This window comes from Mus musculus, chromosome 19, assembly GCF_000001635.26.
Source record: "Mus musculus strain C57BL/6J chromosome 19, GRCm38.p6 C57BL/6J".
Taxonomy (NCBI): domain Eukaryota; kingdom Metazoa; phylum Chordata; class Mammalia; order Rodentia; family Muridae; genus Mus; species Mus musculus.
In genome coordinates, this window is record NC_000085.6 from 59,257,397 (window position 1) to 59,276,853 (window position 19,457).

The following is a 19,457-nucleotide window of genomic DNA, read 5'->3' on the forward strand; positions in this document are numbered from 1 at the left end:
TTAAATTTAGCTTATGGCTCCAACCTGTGGGTTAGCATCAATCACACTGAGGCCAGATCATCCCTTCTTAGTTAAAAATCCCCTGGAAACCTCACTTACACATCAAAATGTGCCATGGATATACCTAAGTAATTGATGATGAGGATTAACCACAAGAAGGGAAAGCAGACCCTGACTAGAACAGGAAGAGGCCATGGAGACTTGATGAATCAGACAAGTCAGGGCTTCCCCAGCTCCTCAGCTTCCAATGCCTGGCCTCTGATATATGAAGAGTCTCCACACCACCTTACATTTCCATGTGTTCTCTGTTTTAAAATTTGTCTGAGATCAGCTTTACTCAATTGAGAACATAGGGTGCTCCTTTGCCATCTTTCCTCTCAACTTTCCACTGTCTCCCCTGGATAAAATAGAGTTACTCCCCCCTCAATCTAACTTTGACAATCTTACTATCAATGTGCTCTAAGTCATAAAAGAACTATGGACATTAAACAAAAAAGGACAATCTTGGTGTCTTGTTAATCAAGACAGTGCATGTTATTTATTTAATTATTGCCATGGCTTTATTTTGTTTTGTTTTTGAGGTAGAATCTCACAAATTGGCATGGGTTGTCATTGAACTCTTGATCCTCTGTGTCAGTATCCCAAAGTCCTGGGAGTTCAGAGGTGCACCACCACACATGCCTAAATTCATATTATATACAGGCTGTCACTGATAATCAATAACCACTAATAATTATAATAACACCTTTCTGAAGGGAACTGATATGTTTACACCCTTATGGCCATAAGAATAAAAATTAAAGTTACTGCACTATTCATATATTTCAGTTCACATAATAGATGAGGAGGTAAACAAAGGAATTAAATTTCAGAAACATCAAAGTAGGATACAATTTTGTTGGGAGCTAAGCAAGACTGCTTTGAAGTTGTAAAGCATCTACTACCTTAGATTCCCTTGTTACTGTGACAAAGCACTCTCACAAAGGCAACTTAAGGCTTACCCTCACACTGTGGGGAAGTCAAGACAGACGTTGAATCAACTGTCACATGACATCCTCAGTTAAAAAAGAGCAATGGATCCAGGATCCCCAACATAGGGAATGGTGCCACCCACATTGGGTGAATATTCTCACCTCAGTTAACATAATCAAGACAATCCTTACACACATGCCAATAAGGCCAGCCTAATTTACATCTTTTATTGTGATTCCTTTTGGAGTAATTTTACATTTTCTCAAGCTTACAAAAGTAACCAGCACAGGATACAATGTAAAATGTTTAACTGCTAAAGAGAAACATGTTTGCTTTTCTAAAACCTTTTGAGTGGGTTTTGCACTTTTGTAATATTTATATTCCACTGGATACATTTAAAAATCAGCATGATAGTTTTATATATACATGCTAATATTTATAATATATCTTGAAATATTTTTATTTGTGATTACAGAAACCATTTAAGATACTGTTTTTAGAATGGATAAAACAACTTTATTTTTAAAAGGATTTACTTGGGGTTCCTTTGGCGAGAACTCAGCAGCTAAGAGCACTTGGTTCAGTTCCCAGCACCTACATGGTGGCTCACTTTCCAGGAAATCAGAGGCTATACTCCTGGCCACCTATAGTACCACAGGTGTGTGTGGCACACATATGTAGACAAAACACTCATACACAGAAAAACAAACATTTTAAATATTTAAACACAGATATGGGGATTTCAGAAGAGTTAGAAACCCCCACGTAGGTGGAGCTCTGAGGGTCTGGTGTGCTCCCTGGAGCCACATCTCTCCAGTTCACTGGGCTGGAGTTTTGTGTTGTTTCTTGTGCCTCCTCCCCCATTGTGAAGTGGCTACTAGTTATAAATACTTGAATGGGAAGATGTGGTCCCCTCTACTCATTAATGTTTCACGAGCACCCACCATGGTGCTGATTGGAGTTGGTAGCACTCAACTGGTTAAATGGATACTTGGGCTCTCCCCATGTGTTCCATACTCTGTGTTCAGACTAATTCTTTCTGCTATCCATTAGGAGGTCCAATTTTTCAGAGCCGGGAGAAGCCAAGTGAGGAAAGCCTGTATAACTCTTCAGAGCACAGTAATCTAGGAAATATCAGACTGGGGTTCCTGCGTCTGGCAAGAATGCTTACATGTCATAAATCACTGATTCTGTGGCTCAAGTCAGAGCCTTTGGGTTCGGAAACTCCAAAGCCAAGGGGCTAGGGCGCCAGCCCATGAATTCCATCTCTCCACAGCCACCTTAGTTTTCTGCCATCTGCTTTCTCCTCCTGAGTGGGTCCCTCTCCCTCCCTGTTTAATATTTAAGTTACACACATTCTGAGATATCAGAGACCCGTGTCACTGACCTACTTTTCCCATCCACACATCTTTTATCATGGGGGGAGGGTAACGGTGGGAAGCGCAGGGGGTCTCTCTCTAAAGAGAAGAGAATCAGAGAGAGCTGGGAGGAGCACACACCACAAGGCTGCTCCTAGCAGGCTCCTGCTGACAACAGGCGAGCATTAATAAAACAAGGCCAGACCCCTCTGCTGAGAGCCTGCGACAGTAACAGGGATGTTAAGTGGCTAAGAACACAGCTCTGACCCCTCTGACCCTATAGAAGGGCCTCAGAAAGCACTCCTCCGTGTGTGTGTGTGTGTGTGTGTGTGTGTGTGTGTGTGTGTGTCTACTGTCTATCACAGAAACATTCCTAATGGAAGATATTGTGCAGAGAAAGTCGGTTGCTCAGGTGTTCTGCCTCTTAACCAACTCATTCACACCCCAGACATAGTACAGAGGGCAGAAAGCTCCTTTAACAAGGCTTCATGGACACTTTGACACACACACACACACACACACACACACACACACACACACACACACACACGCTCTGTGCAGCAGAGTCAATCCCAAGCAGGATGCTCTCAACTCTGAGAGTCTTCACTCCCCCCTTCTGTTTCATCGTTGTCTCCTTTCACCTGTTTTCTTTCTCACCTGAAGGTGCCCAGAGCTTTAACCTCCCTGCTGCATTCTGACCCTGGATCAGTCTATATAGAGTGGGAAAAGGGAGTGAGGTGAGATGCAAGTGTCTGCCCTGGTTCCCAACGTTTTCCTGGGGCACACCCTACAGCCTTCATTCATGTCTTCTTGGGCCACTTTATGAACATGGCAGCTCAGAGGCCCACACAATTTCTTCTGAGCATTCTGGCCAGCCTGAGCATAGAAGAAAGCAACATTGCCTGCACACCTTGGCCTTGATTATCTTCAGGACCTTTGACTCCTTGTCCTGGGCTCCTGTGGCTGTGTTCTAGAGCCCCTGCGGCTTCCTTCTCAACTCCCCCTCCCCTCCTCCACTGCAGACGTCCCCAGAATCTGATAGGGTGGGCTCGTGACCGCAGCCCCAGCTGCGGCCCAGAGGCAGCTCTGGGTGGGCGGAGGCCAGTATCCTAGCTCCCCCCTCTCCGCCCCCTCTCAGCGCTGTCCGTGACGTCAGAGCCGGACTGGGTAAACTGAGCAGGGCTCTGGGGCGCTGGAGCATAGGAGACCTGGAGCAGCGGGGACGGACGCACGGACTGGGACCCGGGCAGTGTGGAGATATAACCCTGCAGGCAGTCGCAGGCGAGCCGAAGGTACGCGAGGTTGGGGAGGACAGAGAACCCTCGGGGATCCTCCACGGCAGCGGGCAGACTCCGGGGATCCCGGGACTCAGGGTGCGGCTGGGAAGGGCAGCGCCCCCGGGTACCCAGGTCTGGTCCCCGACGGCAATAGAGGCGTGCTCGCTCGTTGTGACTCTGAGACGCTATCCCAGTGCCTGAGGGGAGCGAGACACTCCCTGTCGTTCCCGGCTACCGCTGGTGGACGAAACTCCTTGTGCTCCGGGTGGCGCGGGACCCCTGACCGTCCCAGGCACTGATCGCACCTGCTCCCACAGCGAAGCAAAGCTATGGCCCTGAGCGATCTGGTGCTGCTGCGATGGCTGCGGGACAGCCGCCACTCGCGCAAGCTGATCCTGTTCATCGTGTTCCTCGCGCTGCTGCTAGACAACATGCTGCTCACCGTCGTAGGTACGTATGGCTCGGGAGTGCCAGCAACTAGCACTTCGTCCTTAGCACCTAGCACAGGTCCTCAGGAGCCCGTCCCTGGCACTGGGTCCCCAACACCTTGTCCTCATCATCTACAGCCCAGGTGACAGCATCCCCTGCCCAGCCCCAGGACCATGTACCTCCTCCCAGGAAGCCTGTCCTCCGCACCCCATCTCACTTTATCTGAGCAGCTCTGTCTGCCCAAAAAGTTGAAGAACGTGCTGTGTAGAGAACAAAACAAAAACCCATTCTTGAACACAAGCCCTCCTCGCCCCAACTCCTGGGAGCTGCAACTTGTGGGTTTGTTTTCCCTGGAGGTCAGGTCAGACCCTGTGACATCCGATAAGGCCCAGAAGTTGTGTTTCCTCCTGATAACTGAACTGCCTGCTTCCCTTTGTCCACTTGCACTGAGATGAAAAAGATTTCTGTCAAAATGAACCAGTGTGCTAAGCTGCTGCTGTCCCTTAGGACGTTCAGTGGCCAAACAGTTGGTAGACGGCTGAATGAGCAAGTCGCCATCTACCCCTGAGGTAAAGCACCCTACATCTAAGAGTATTTGTTCTAAGAGTATTTTTGTGATGGAACGGGGGGACTCAGGGACAGCACAAATCTCCCAAAATGACAGGTTAGACCAGATGGTTCAAAACCAGGCCTTTTAATCCTTCAAGCTGAAAGGTATTCCACATGTTCTTTTTGAAAACCAATTTTCAGTGAACAACAAAAAATATATTGGTTTTCCTCAGACCCCCAAACGTTGAGTCACTTGCCCCTCCTCACTTGCAGAGTCTGAGAGCATCTTACTGATGTCTTCAGCTCTGGAGAGTCAGCTGGGGGTCCCAGTTGTCCTTCATGTTTCTCATGTGCCCAAGCTTCTATAACATTACCACTTTGCTTTGCTGTGGTAGAAGTCTACGGGATCCTCGAGGAGTGCTGTAAAATCTGCAGGTCAACATAGAGTTGCTTGGTTGAGAACGTCCAGGTTATCATCGGCTGCGAGGGTTGGATTTTTTTTTCTCCACAGTATATAATGAAACTTAGACGTTCGTTTCCTTGCTTTATCCATTTAGAAGTCAGTTGAGCCTCTCTGACCCCTGGTCAGCACTGACTTACTTCAGTCAGTGTTTTGCCTTCTATCATATTTCTCTGAGGGAATGCTATAATGAGAAACCCTGTAAATGACAGACATCTCTGTGGCCAGTCACGTGGGCACAGCTGCTTACCTCGTGGGCATGGTGGGACCCTTGGCGTCCTCTCTCTCTCTCTCTCTCTCTCTCTCTCTCTCTCTCTCTCTCTCACACACACACACACACACACACACACACACACACACACACACAAAGCAGTGTGAAACTGTTGCAGCATGTTTCATCTTCTGGGTTTCATTTGGCTTTTCACACAACCTCACTTTTGATGGCTTTTGCCAGAGAAGATTCTGATGTGCCTCTTCTCTCCCTGCCCTTGTCCCTAGTTCCCATCATTCCCAGCTACCTGTACAGCATTAAGCACGAGAAAAATACTACGGAAATCCAGACTGCCAGGCCAGCGCTCACAGCCTCCACTTCCGAAAGCTTCCACAGCATCTTCTCTTACTATAACAACTCTACTGTGTTCACGGGGAATGCCACGGGGGGCCTCCCAGGAGGGGAGTCACCCAAGGCTACCACCACACAGCACACTGTGACCAACACGACTGTCCCTCCCGACTGCCCCAGTGAAGACAAAGACCTTCTAAATGAGAATGTGCAAGTTGGGCTGCTGTTTGCCTCCAAAGCCACTGTCCAGCTCCTCACCAACCCATTCATAGGACTTCTAACCAACAGGTAGGCTGTGTGCCTCAGATGGAGCGTCCACACCCCTGTATCCTGCTGCTTGCTCATCAGTCAGAGTGTGTGGAGAATTGGTGGGCAGTTGGCCAGGGAAACCCATCACTTGAGTCGGATGTCTTCATCCTCCGTAACAGAATCCCATATTTACTCCATCTGTCCTTCCCTCTGTTGCCTTAAATGTCTAAGATAGGAAACGTGACGGAAGGAGGGAAAAAGCATAGGTTCTTCTAAACGTGTGGTTTATAAGTACATTGGCAACGGTCGCTCTTGGGTAGCAGAAGCTCTTCAGTGATCCCAGCCATCAAGGTTGGATGGCTTTCCACCTCTGCTATTGCTTAGAGAAAATTAAGGTTAGGGCTGGGGCTGTGTGTGTGTGTGTGTGTGTGTGTGTGTGTGTGTGTGTACATGTGTGCACGCATGCGTGCCTGGCATATATGAAGAAGCCCTGGGTTCCAATGCTACATAAACTGGGCACTCTTGACAATAATCTCAGCACTCAGAAGAGAGAGGCAGGAAGATAAATTCCAGGTCATCTTTGCTATACAGCAAGTTTAAAGCCAGCCTGGGCTACATGTGATCCTATCCCCAAACAAAACAAAACAAAACAAAAAGCACAAACAAACACACAACAAACAAGAAAAAGAAAGCTGAAAGCTAAGACGCGTTGTTTTAGGATTATTAGTGCGGTGAAGGACCTAACAGCTGCCCAGGTGGAATGTGAGAGAGACCGGTGACCCTGCTGTGTGGATCGAACTCGGAGCTGATGTGAAGATTCAGGGCTAGAACCTCTCCCCAATGTTGGTCACTCCATTTTTTCTACATGCTCCATGGGAAAAGAATGGAGACTGTTGTCTGAGAACCCAAGAGGCTGACGTTAGTTTTGAGTTAACCTGGAGGCTATGAATTGCTTGGCATCTTTGTCTCTATTGCTGGCAGCTATCCCGCACGGCCTGGGTCTGCCTTGTGCTTGGAGACTCTAAGCCCAGAGTACTGGGCTTATGGGCAATTCCTGAAGATGTCAGCCGGGATGAGTGAGAGCTAGTGGAGTTAGGTCGTAATTCCATCACTGAGGCGGCTGATCCAGGAGGAGATGAAGACAAGTCTAGGATACAGGTAAATAGTAGTCTAGCCTGAGCTACATATGCAAGATTCTGTCTCTTTTTTAAAATAGTAGACAAGGGGGTGGCCATCATTTCAGGACCATAGCTGTAACACAGACCAGAAAAGGCAAGGACAAGAGCTTGGAGAATGAGGTGATGCTAAGAGCAGGGAGAGGTCACAACGTGAAGCTACAAGGTCCCCAGGGCTAGACCAGAGACAACTGGGTGTGACTATGGAGCCAGTGAGTTATTTCGGATCCCAGAGGCACAATGAAGAGTTTGAGAGCCGAGCAGTATGGATCAGGAGTGGTCAGATCGTTCGTGGGATACTTTGCAAGTGGAAAATGTGGGCCCAGTGCTGAAATGTTACAAAACCTCAAAGATATCAACTGTAGCACAGAACTAAATAAAGCCCAGAGAGGGAGGAACCCCGTGCTTCTTTCTGGTTCAGGGTCTGTGCACTAAGGAGCCCCGGGGCGACCTCAGAGCAATCAGGGAGGGTATGGCAAGTCTTACCACTGGGTGCAAATGTCTCCCCTCAGCACCAGCTGTGCTTGGGCATGTAGGCTGCTGCTGCTCTGCTCACAGGGTGGCACAGGGCACTCCCTCCCTGTGGGTTGGGTGCTGCCACTGAGCCTGTGTTAACAACCCTGGCTTCAGACAGTCCTCCTGTCTTCTGAGCAGTACCGCATGGCTTCCATACAAAGCATGGTAAGCAAATGAACCTGGCATGGCTGATTGTGCACCCACAGAGAAGCCCCATTATGGAGGTGACACTGCTGCTTCTCTGTTCTCCAGCACAAAACCAAACAGAGCTCAGGAGTCAAAGGCTTGCTTCTTTTCTTTTTCAAGACTGAGAGCACTTCTTTAAATGCATCTGGTATAATTACAGAAAAAAAAGGCTCAGGGTTTTGTGCTCTGACAGAGCAAACAGCTCGAATGCTATATGGGAAAATTGAGGACATTATCGTAATAATGCCCTGCCAATCACTTGGGCGGGAATGTGACTAGTCACTGGGTAGTACTTAGCCAACTTGCTGAAATGAGGCGAATATTCCAGTCCTCCAAATGGGAGCTACAGACAAGTCGCTCTTTCAAAATCGCAATCTTGTTCTTATGTTTTACTTACATCTCTGAGAAGCAGCTTGTTAAAGTCGGTGAGACCTTTGCCTCTTAAAAATCCCCTAGAGCCGTACAGCTGAGGCTCCTTAGGTTTGTGTCTCAGACTTTCTCCCAAGGAAAACCCTAATTTTGCTTTGGGGTTTGTGAACTGTAGCCTATAATCTTAGGGTGAGCCATCCAGTTTGAAATTGAGCTAGAACAAAGCCCCTGTTTAGCCTTAGCTATGCATTAAATTTAAAAAGTGATTATTTATTTATTTATTTATTTATTTATTTATTGTTTCTGGTGTTGCCTGGGAACACAGAAATGCAAACGTTTTTAATATTGACAAACGCAGAACAATCAGGTGAACTCTGTTTTCCTTTCAAAATGACTGTGGTTTGTACATTTTTTTTGAGAACTGTTTAAGCTCAGGAGGTGCAGATTTAGAGACTTGCTGTTCCTCGGGTCACTCACAGGCTCTGCTCTCCTCCATGGTTCTGATGGAGACTAACAAAGAGGGACAAGTTCATTCGGTGGCTCCCCCACTCTCCCTGGAAGGCACTGCAGTTTTGATGTAATTTGTTCAGATTTCAGTTACCAGCAAGAGGAATGAGTCACATTTTCAGTATCGTAAACAAATGTGTCTAAGCCTGCATTTTAATATTGACAGACATGTTTCTGACTAAATGTCATGCGTAACTCACATTTTGTATTGTGAGCATGCACGCCTAAATGGCACTGAACGTTGGCTCCTGGATTCCTGGTGAGAAGGCCATAAGAACAGTCTGTAGACTTTATCAGAACCCTTTGTGGCACTCCTAGGAGTTTAGAGTTAAAGAGGGTTACAGCACACCAGGAAACAGTACTCACACACAACCATGGCGTGAACAGCTTGCTGGTCAGACACAGACAGATTGCATTTCTAAGATGTCCTGTTTCCCCCTCCTATTCTTTCCCACTGGCTATGATACAGTTTCTAGTTTTAGCTACTAAAAAGAAACAACAAGGGTATACAATTGTTACTCTTAATCGGTAAAGGCACATTTTTAAAATCTGTGGGTGGAGAACTTAAATACTAAGACAGCCTGAGCCTTTCCCACCTAGACCTTCCCAGTCTCTTTTCAGCTTCCAGTGTGAGATGGTCCAGGCTTAGATATTCCAAAAGATGTGGGGGTTCTCTCCACCCTGGCTGGTAGGAGCCCTCCTCTCTAATACCTACCTGTGTTAAAGATGGACCCACTGTGAGTCCAGATAACCACATTGCACAGAGTCCACTCACACTTCTGTATTCAAGACTAAAATGTTGGGAGCACAGTGGCTTTTGTGTGCTGAGACAAGCTAACAGGCTGCTTGGCTGCTGCTTGAAGTCATGGGATACTGTCTCATACTGAATTTTGAGAACACTTTAGGGTGACCATTTTGGGCAAGGCTTGGGTAAACTTTTTTATTCTCATTTTATTTATACTCGGCCTACTGTATATTCACTGCCACCTTGTGATAGGATGGTAAAGGAAAAATGCTCCATTTTGGAACATGCACATGGTTTTGCATATCCAGTAACATTGTCTAACATCTCAGGGGCTTGGTCCATTTCTTTCATGGATGTTCATCTGGTTTATTTTATAATTCCAGTTGAAATGTTCAGTCCATAGTAGTAGCTATGTGTCAAGGGAGACAGCAGGATTCTGAGAGTGAGTTCTGTCGTTGTTTGCACTAAGTGACTTCTACACATGTATGTATGTAAATGCTCTATACAGACAAACGTTATGAAAACATCATTACCTTTTTTCCTCTCACAAATCAGGAAAGGTATGCTCTTTGTCTGCTTTTCCATCTCTCTCCTTCCCTCTCCTTTCACACGAGAAGGTTTAAGTTCAGATGCTAAGCATGAGTAGTCCTCAGTCCAAGCGTAGCTGGTCTGTCTTCACATGTTCAGCATCCGCTTTAAATAGTACTTGCATCTTTAGAACCAAAAGCTGTTTCAAGCCAGCAGATGGCCTGGGAGCAGCAGCCCCGTGCCTGGGAGGGGCTCCCTTCACTTCCTTCTTAGCCTGTCATTGTCTGGGTGGTCTGCTTTTTATCAAGCTAGTGTCAAAGGCTTAATTTATTCCCATAGTTACCTAGTATATTTGAAAAGCAGTTGTTTTTCCTCCCAGATCTTAGCTAACCCCGAATGACAAGCAGGAAGCCACAGGGCATGAATGCTTTCTGAAATCTTTTCCTTTAGCTTCAGCCCCTTGGTCTGAAGTAGGCTTTGTAGAAAGCACTGACCTTTTCAGCTCATCTGCAGACAGGGAAACCAGCTGTTTGGGACAGGGATCTCCCATCCTAGACATCACTGGTGCGGGGAGGGAGGAGGGCAATGATCTCACAGTGGGCTTCTCACACGGAAAGCAGAAGGAACCAGGAGTTAGAGCATGCTCCTGTGAGCATGGGGACTCACACATAGGCAGGTCTGCTGTTCACACAGGTCCTTGTACACATGTAGCCCAAACTCCAGCTGACTCAAGGGCTGGACTTAAGGATTTCATTTCATTTCCTAAATACTGAACAAACTTCCTGTTATAGCTGAGTGAATTTGAGATATTCCTGTTTCTTGACATTAATTTCCTGTTGTACCTTTTAGGGGTGTGCAGAGATTATTATAAGGGAGGCTGAGCCACTGCTGGTGACAGATCGAGCTCTACAGCATCCGGTTTATATCTTATTCTTATTTATATCTGTCTTCTCTTGTCATTTACAGTGACTGAGGGGGGCTGTGCTATCATCTCAGCAAGCCAAGAAGAGGGCCTGTGTTAGTTTTTCTGGTAAAAAAAGGATTTAGTAGCATGACAGAACATGTAACAATTGTCAGACAGATGTGCCCGTTAGGTTTGTTTTTTTTGTTTTTTGTTTGTTTGTTTGTTTGTTTGTTTGTTTTTTGGTCAATTGGATACAAACTAGAGTTACCTAGGAAAAGGGAACGTAGGTAGAATTGTCTCCGTCAGAACAATCTGTGATCATCTCTGCGGGGGGGTATTTTCTTGATAAGTGATTAATATGGGAGGGCCCAGCTCATGTTGGGTCAGCATTGCTACCTCTGGTGCTTTTGGACACGAAAGCAGGCTGAGCAAGCCATGGACAGCAAGTCAGTAAGCCATATTCCTCCGTGGTTTCTGTCTCTACTCCTGCTTGAGTTCCTGCCCTGACTTCCCTCCGTGATGGACGATTATTGAGACCTGTGAGCCAAATGAACCCTTTCCTCCCCAAGCTGCTTTTCATCATGGTGTCACGAGGCACTAGAAAGCAAGCCGGGGCATTGATGTTTCTCTGCTCTCTGGCTCCAGGATCACATCCATTGTTCTAAATGTTTTCTGAGGGAATCAATATATGATTTTTAGCGACATTCAAATTGGATTAATTGTTCCCTGGTGCTGTGTAGAGGATGACTGTGGTGTGGCATAGCTCACTAGGGGTTGATAGTGGGCCATTTGGATATAGGCTTGCTGAATCAGATCTAGTCCTGCTAGCAATGCTTTAATTGAGATGGCATTGTGTTGAGACAAGAGAGCAAACTCAGCCAATTATGACTCATGTCCATTTAAGAGAGTCCCTGTCCATTTAAGAGACAACGTGGGGAAGGAGGAAGGCTCTTGTGCCACCTCCTCTGCTCAGTGACATGAGTACAGAACAGCTCTTCTCCTGAGGCTGGGTGTGGTGTGTATACAGAGAAGAGCTAAGAGAGTCTGAGGGTGGAGGCCCACAGGGTGCTTATTCAGTCATTCAATCTTCTTTAACTGAGCACCAGGAAAGGATGTTGGCAAGGTGACTGCATGGACACTCTGCCAGAAGCTTGGCCAATACAAAGTGTGGAGCACATGTATTTTGGGCAAGGAGAGGAGAGCACCCCAGCTCAGGTGTGTGTGCAACTTTTGGAGTGTACAACTGGCTTTAGTGGTTTAGGGTCTCCAGTTTGACCATTCTGTCATCCACTCACTACTTTGCTAAAATCCCAATGGGATTTTAAATAGACAGTAGCTGCAGTGTTGCTAGAAACAAACAAACATAACATCATAATAGCTTCAAGCTTGGTGAAAAGACCAAGGTATAGGCACAAGACCCTGAGTGAGGTTTGTAATGAGACCCTGTATCCTTCATCCAGTCAGCCATTAAGATCCATTGTCTCTAGGACAGCAGTGAGGTTGTCAGCAGCATGGACTGGGTGCAGACACTACCCCCTGTTGTCCCAGCTGGGCGAGAGCTGCCCAGACGCTTACTCAGAAGGGGTTGGGATTTTTATTTTTAAGATTTACTTATTTATTATATATAAGTACACTGTAGCTGTCTTCAGACACACCAGAAGAGGACATTTGATCTCATTGCAGATGGTTATGAGCCACCAGTGTAGTTGCTGGGATTTGAACTCAGGACCTTCAGAAGAACAGTCAGTGCTCTTAACCGCTGAGCCATCTCTCCAGCCTGAGGGGTTGGGATTCTTGACTTGGACACAGAAAGGAACTTCAGAATGAGCTGGTATAAATCGACATAGATTCAAGCTTAATAGAAAGAGAGATAGTCAGAAGAGATAAGATACGCCTAAGCGGGGGTGATATGTTGGTTCCTTGGGTACCCTGGCTAGGATGAGAGCTGAGAGGGCAAAAGCTCACTAGTGTTGCATAGGAAGGTAAGATGTTTATACTGGGGAAAAAAATCTTCTCGCCTTTTGTGTGTGTATGAGGTTCCCAGACAATGTGAGGCTTATGTCTGGAAAAGGAGTAAGACCAACGCTGCTTTCCAATTCTTGTTTGAGATTCCCTTATATAAAAAGAGCATTTTCTCTATGTAAGCAACCTTCAGGGCAAACATTAATCGTGGTGGAATTGACTCTTAGCTGGTGAGAGACTTTAACTGGATTCTGCCATTAAAGGTTCCTTTCCCATCTTACTTTTCTGTAATCTCCCTTGTCCTACTAACTTACCTTGGTAAGCCCACCACATCAATGTAGGCCTGTTTCCTAGCTTCTCTGAGCCAGTGTTGGCAACCCAAGAAGTATGTTTATAAGTCAGCTACTTGAGGAATGTACTGAGAACCTCAGGCCACCAGATTTCTGGTTCCCTGGGTACAGTCACCAGCAGAAGTATCTCACACAATCCCATACCCTGAAAGGTGACCTGGGTGACTGGATAGATGGCAGACTAGTGTGATATCACTAGTGGTCTAATAGCTACAGAACAAGCTGTTGTGTTTTCTCAAGTTTTGTCTTGAAACTACCAAGGGCTTCTACTGTAGTCAGCAGAGGGAACACAGATGTCTTAAATGGTTGCAGGGATGCTCATGGGGGCTCAAGGTCTCCATAAAAGGCAGGTCAGCTCTAGGAGCTCACTCACAGAACACCTTAGCAGAGATGCTGAACATTAAGTTTTGTGAGAGACTGTCTCAAGGGAATACAGCAGAAAATATTAGAACAGGACACCTGACATCTTCCTCTGGGCCCTCTGTGGCTACACACACACACACACACACACACACACACACACACACACACACAAATTGCACACACACACATACTACATACCAACACACATATACATGCACATATGGGCACAAATTACACAAACACACAGATATCACACACACACACAAATCACAGGCACATACACACACAGAGATCAAACACACATACACACATAAATCACAGACATACATACACACACAAATCATACACATATACATATAAACCACACACATACACACACACACAAATCACACAGTCTATGACAAAAGAACTGTTAGTAAGTTTTCACTTAAAACCACATCTATAAATTCTGGCTACGCAATGATGTGGTCAGATTTACAAGGAAAAGCCCTGGCCTGGAGGACATAGCTCAAGTGCAGTTAGCTCAATGCTATTTGACAAGTCACTTTTTCATGTCTTAATTTCCCCATCTGGGAACTGAGGAGGTGGTCGACTGCTCTTAGGAATTTATGGAGCTAGCTGTGTGGCTGCTCATGGTGCTGGGTATAAAACCTTCAAATGAAGGTGCTCATGAGACACTTTGGGTGTCGGTCTAGACTAGATGAGCCCTTCCATGTAGTCCTGGACTTGGCATGCTTGGCTTTCTTCTTTCTAGGATTCATTTGGTTCCTCTCCAGGTTTCTGGAATTTTAGGCTGGAGGGAGAAGAGGCCTGAGAGGCTGTGAGCTTTTCTAGGTTGGGAGAACTAGACATAGGACAATAGCTTAGGTAGGGTTGGCTTTACCTCCAGGGAAGAGATGTGTGGATGCTGCTGTCATGCTCCAATGCCAACACGGCAGAGGGAAGAAGAAAATGGAGCAGAATGAAGGAGGAGAGGCTGGAGAGATGGCTCAGTCAGTTGCCTTGTGAACATGAAGACCTGTGTTTGGTCCCTAGCATCTATGTAAAAACACTTGGCCTGGTGACTTACCACTACAGTCCCACGGTTGAGGAGGCGGATCCTGGAGGACTCCTGGGGCTTGCTGGTCAGCCAGTTTAGCCTACTTGGTGAGCTCCTGGGAAGTAGGAGATACTTCAAAGGAGGTAGATGATATTCTCATGGATGACACCAAAGGGAGGCTTCTGACCTATGCCCCCCACCCCACCCCCACACACAAGGGAGCAAATGAAGCATTTGAAGCATCCCCCTTTTTTTTTTCAGGTCCCCTGGTAGACAGTTAGTTACATATGGATACCTTTATATACTCAGGTTCAAGGTGTAGCCTTTGTCTCTCTTTGGAGACCAAAGGAGACTTTCCTGGGGTTGGAGGGGGGAGGGCAGGGCGGGGAGGGTAGGCATCTAACCAGACACATGCCTTCCTGATACAACATGGCCTGGTGCCAGAATCCTCAGTAGACACAAAGCAACTTGGACTTAGACTTTTGGTAGAAGGCACAAGGCCTTCTAGTGTGGTCAACAGGAAGAATGGCTTTAACATTTTGATTTCTAACACATCTTAGATGCGGTGCTGCTATGTTTCTTGCCCGGTGACTCACTTGATGGCCTTTTATCAAAGCTATGTAAACTGCAATTGTCCCTTTGGGGAACTTCTAGCAAATACTACACTAATGATAATAACAATGATGGTAGAAATGGGGTTTTTGTCTTTTAGATATGTTTGGGGTCACTTGCCAATATTGTGCTAACATTTATTCCAGAGAAATTTCCATTCAGAGTGGCAGCCCATAAGTGTATTCATACTCTAAGACAGTCAAACACAAAAAGGTCACGTAGGAAGCCCTGAGTATATGAATTTTCAGACAAGTCGACAGAACACTTATCCAGCTGATCCCAAATGGATCACGGCTGGAGAATCAATATAAAGCCTTACAAAAACAGCCGAGTCTGGCCGTCACCAGACTCTCTTTGTGTTTGTGTCTTTCAGAATTGGCTATCCAATTCCCATGTTTGCTGGATTCTGCATTATGTTTATCTCAACAGTTAGTAAGTATCTGCTATTTGCCCTCTGCATGCAGGTCTCGGAAGGAGCCCTGTCTCCAGTCAGCTGGGAATCAGACTAAATCTGGGGGAGGAGAGGATGTACTGGCAATTGTATGGGAAAGGGGGGGGGTGCTTCATGGATCACCCTATAACCTCAAGTATAGATACACTCATGAGTTTAAGGGAGGGTTCCAGAATCACACACTGTTGGGACATCCCTGTCCTGTAGGCAGGGGCATGACCTTGATATGAGGGCCTGGGCCTGCTCTCTTGGCAGTGTTTGCCTTCTCCAGCAGCTATGCCTTCCTGCTGATCGCCAGGTCCCTGCAGGGAATCGGCTCCTCTTGCTCATCTGTGGCTGGTAGGCATGAAAACATCAGTGGGTGGGGAGCCCAGCTGGGGACTTATGTGTACTGATGCAGGGACCAGAGGTAGATGGGGGCGGAGGGAGGTTTTTGCAGACTGTGCTCATCTTCCTATTGGGTTCATACTTGGCCTCATACTTCAGGAAGATAGCTCGCCTGCTTGGGGTCTGAGGGAGGATGTTCTTAGTACTCTCCAGAGCGTGGGCACTAACTGGATCTTCTGTTTAGGGATGGGCATGCTGGCCAGCGTGTACACAGATGATGAAGAGAGGGGTAACGCCATGGGGATTGCTCTGGGGGGCCTGGCCATGGGGGTCTTAGGTATGTACTAGCCACTGTGCAGGTGAGACCCATTTGGGTTCCAATGATCCTTGCTCATTGGTCCTGGCCACACTGAGCCCACATTCCTATGGACAGACATCCAGCCCTCCTCTCTGTGTTTTTTTGTCCCCATGGAGCTTTTGGGAAATGGTGGTCAGAGTCCTAGAATCCCCTGCAGGAAGGATCTGGTCTCCAAACTTCCTAGGCTCCAATGTCAAACACAGGATTGGGTAGGACAGTCTGTCAAATCTCTTCCTCTAAAAATTCTGAGTTACAGTAGTCAAGCTTCTAGCCTTCTATATCTGCCGTGACACCTGTCCCGGTTGACATCCCAGGCCAGGGGACATGTACTTTCCTTGAAGGAGAGAGACCTGGGCCTTTTCCTTTGTTCTGGAACCAGTGGTTCCCATGTCTGCTGGTAGCTGGATCTGTAGACCCTCCTGCACAGAACGCAGCTCTTTGGCTACCTCTGTTGCTTCAGGCCTTTGGCCTTTGAGGATGCTTTTATGTGCTCTTCGCATTGCTTAGTTGAAAACATTCCTGGGGAGAAGCTCGGCATATTAAGCTGAATCTAGGGTGGGCACCCCAGATCTTTTAGGGAACAAAGCATAAGAATCAAATGATGGTTCTCCGGTGGGGAGAGGTTACCCATCTACCAAGGCTGTCTTGCGAATCTTCCTCTTCCTGTAGTGGGACCCCCCTTTGGAAGTGTGCTCTATGAGTTTGTGGGGAAGACAGCTCCTTTCCTGGTGCTTGCTGCCTTGGTGCTCTTGGATGGAGGTAAGTGACCATGGCCTTGACCTCTGTAATGGCACGTGTTCCGGCCACATCTGCTTTCCAAGAAGGGTCATCTGTGTTTCCTCCTTGTAGCTATTCAGCTCTTTGTGCTCCAGCCATCCCGAGTGCAGCCAGAAGTAAGCAGCTGGGAGTGGGAGATGAGGGCTCAAGACTGGCCCAGGTAACTCTTTCTAACCCCTGTTTTTGCATGACAGAGTCAGAAGGGGACACCTCTTACGACCTTGCTGAAGGACCCATACATTCTCATCGCTGCAGGTAGGGCCCTTGATTTCTTGAAGTTAAGGGTAGTTCTAAGGGGATAGATGGAAATACATGGTCAGAGACATGGGATGTCCTGCATCATTCTCTCTTGTTTCTTGGTTTCTTGCCTGTGTGTTAAAGGCCATCACTACTTGGCCTTGAACTTTCTGGAAGGGCTTGCTAGCCTCACTTCAGGTGTCTCAGGTGGGTGTTTAGCCTGTAGGAGTAGGGACTGAGAACTGAGTCCCAAAGGGCATCTCTGCTTGCAGAGCAAGAAGTTGTGACTTTCGGCTTGGGGTCTGGATGGACTAAAAGAAAACTCTGGGGTTCTGTGGCTCTGTCCCAGAGGAGGCAGTTCACTTCCCTGCTGGGCCTCAGCCTCTTTTCCCAGTGCCTAGTTACAAGGCTGAGAGTAGCTCTGGTGCCAGGGAGAGAAAGGGCCGGGCTGCCTGTCATGGGTACAAGCCTACAGTGTATCTCAACCCTGGAGAAGCAGATTTATCTAAGCAGGGCTCCCAGACTACAGGAAAGCTGTAAAAAGTATTTGAGACAACTGGGCCTCGTCTTATGTACATTTATATTCAGCCTTTTCAACGCTCCAAGTTGGGGCTGCTGTTATAGCTCAGTGGATAGAGCCTGTCTACTGCACACAAGACCTGGGTTTGTTCCCCAACACTGCATAGACTGGGATTGATGATGCACACCTGTAACCCCAGTATAAGGTCATCCTTGGCCATGTAGGAAAAACCAGCCTAGGCTACACAACACTGCGCCAATAAAAAAATAAAATAAAATAAAACAATCAGTCAAAGCTCTGGGCTATTCTTATTGAATCCTTCTGCTGTGGGATTTAGCCAGGGCAGCACACAGGCTAAGGTCTGGGAAGCTAGTACCCCAACCTCTTCATGCACTGGGCTCTACAGGTGCAAGGAACAGTCTAGAGCCAAGGTGGAAATAGGGGCGTGGGAGGACGGGGTTGTAACTCCTTGAACTTTGAGTACATGGGCAGTGTAGCCTAGGCCCTTCCTGCTTCTTGGAACCTCAGTGATGAGAAGACAATCAAAGATATACCCGATGCTATTAGACCAGCCACAGTTTCTGTGTTGCTGGTGGTGGCAGAGGGAGTTAACAGTGAGGCAAATGGGAAGAAGAGTCCAATCATTCATATGTTCTGCTGTTAAATGTCACCAGGAGTAAAGCGCGCACACTGTCATCATCATGATTGCACAGTTTTCTTCGAATTTGTTCTAGCAAATTGCAGGCTCCACAGAGCGTAGCACAGGAAGCTCCCAGAATGGTGGAGGCTCTCTATTTACAAAGAGCTTGGTTAGCAGATCAACGATGAAGACTTGTATGAATGCTCTATATGCACATGGCTAGAAAAACACCCACCCCCAGCACGTTTGTACACAGTGCACCGTGACACCTTAGGAATCATGAAAAAAAATATCCATCCATTGTGCAGTAAAACTCACTTATAAGAGCTTCAGGGTGTCCTGTGTTGCGTGTGGTCTGCTAGTTGCCTGGCTGCTGGCTGCCTCATGCAGCCTTCTTCACTAGTGAATTGGAATGCGTTCTTTTCATTTGTAAGGTGGGTGGGTTTAAGCCAAAAGAGCTTGATGGGTCCCTCCAGTTACAGACTGGGTGGCTTGGGACTGGTCTTGTATAAAACTAAAGTAAGACTTCTCACCGTCCTCTTGGCTCACTGTTTAGCTTCTATCCGATGGGAGTGGGTCTCTGAGCTGAGGCACGTGGGGTCTGTGTTTCAAGTGACCACAGACACTCAGTATGAAGGCGCAAGCACACTAACACTCTTTCTCTCACACAGGCTCCATCTGCTTTGCAAACATGGGGATAGCCATGCTGGAGCCCGCCCTGCCCATCTGGATGATGGAGACCATGTGTTCCCGAAAGTGGCAGCTGGGTAAGGACTAGGGTGGGTCCCATCTGTGCGCCTGCCCTGCAAAACCACCCACAGCAAGGAGATGAAGTGACCACTTCTGTTTGCCTCTTCATGGAGTCCGTGCCTGGAGTGGACACCTAGTTGGTTTCAGCCCCAGGTTTTCTTTTGTTTTTTAATCATTCCAAACAGATGCTTCAAGTGAAAGGGGAAAGTACAGTTAGGTATTGAGGAGGGAGAGGAAATACATTAATCTTGTTACAAGGCATTGTTAGAATAGTTATAGTTCGTT

The 19,457-nt window shown here is 47.0% G+C and overlaps 1 protein-coding gene across 1 annotated transcript in view, besides 1 other annotated feature; it reads left to right on the top strand.

Moving 5' to 3' along the window:
• Window positions 1-3,481: 3,481 nt before the first annotated feature.
• Window positions 3,482-19,457, top strand: part of Slc18a2 (solute carrier family 18 (vesicular monoamine), member 2) — a 35,135-nt gene continuing 19,159 nt past the window's right edge. The window contains exons 1-10 of the mRNA NM_172523.3: window positions 3,482-3,622; window positions 3,925-4,057; window positions 5,544-5,895; window positions 15,486-15,544; window positions 15,819-15,902; window positions 16,135-16,227; window positions 16,918-17,007; window positions 17,098-17,141; window positions 17,220-17,280; window positions 19,094-19,189. Coding sequence (NP_766111.1) covers window positions 3,937-4,057; window positions 5,544-5,895; window positions 15,486-15,544; window positions 15,819-15,902; window positions 16,135-16,227; window positions 16,918-17,007; window positions 17,098-17,141; window positions 17,220-17,280; window positions 19,094-19,189 — 1,000 coding nt within the window. The 5' untranslated portion in view covers window positions 3,482-3,622; window positions 3,925-3,936. The remainder of the gene's footprint in view (window positions 3,623-3,924; window positions 4,058-5,543; window positions 5,896-15,485; window positions 15,545-15,818; window positions 15,903-16,134; window positions 16,228-16,917; window positions 17,008-17,097; window positions 17,142-17,219; window positions 17,281-19,093; window positions 19,190-19,457) is intronic.
• Window positions 9,732-10,882: an enhancer, noted in NCBI's record as "VISTA enhancer mm447". NCBI's record gives its function as "enhancer in: midbrain (mesencephalon)[10/12]" and the evidence as "EXISTENCE:transgenic organism evidence [ECO:0001131][PMID:17130149]".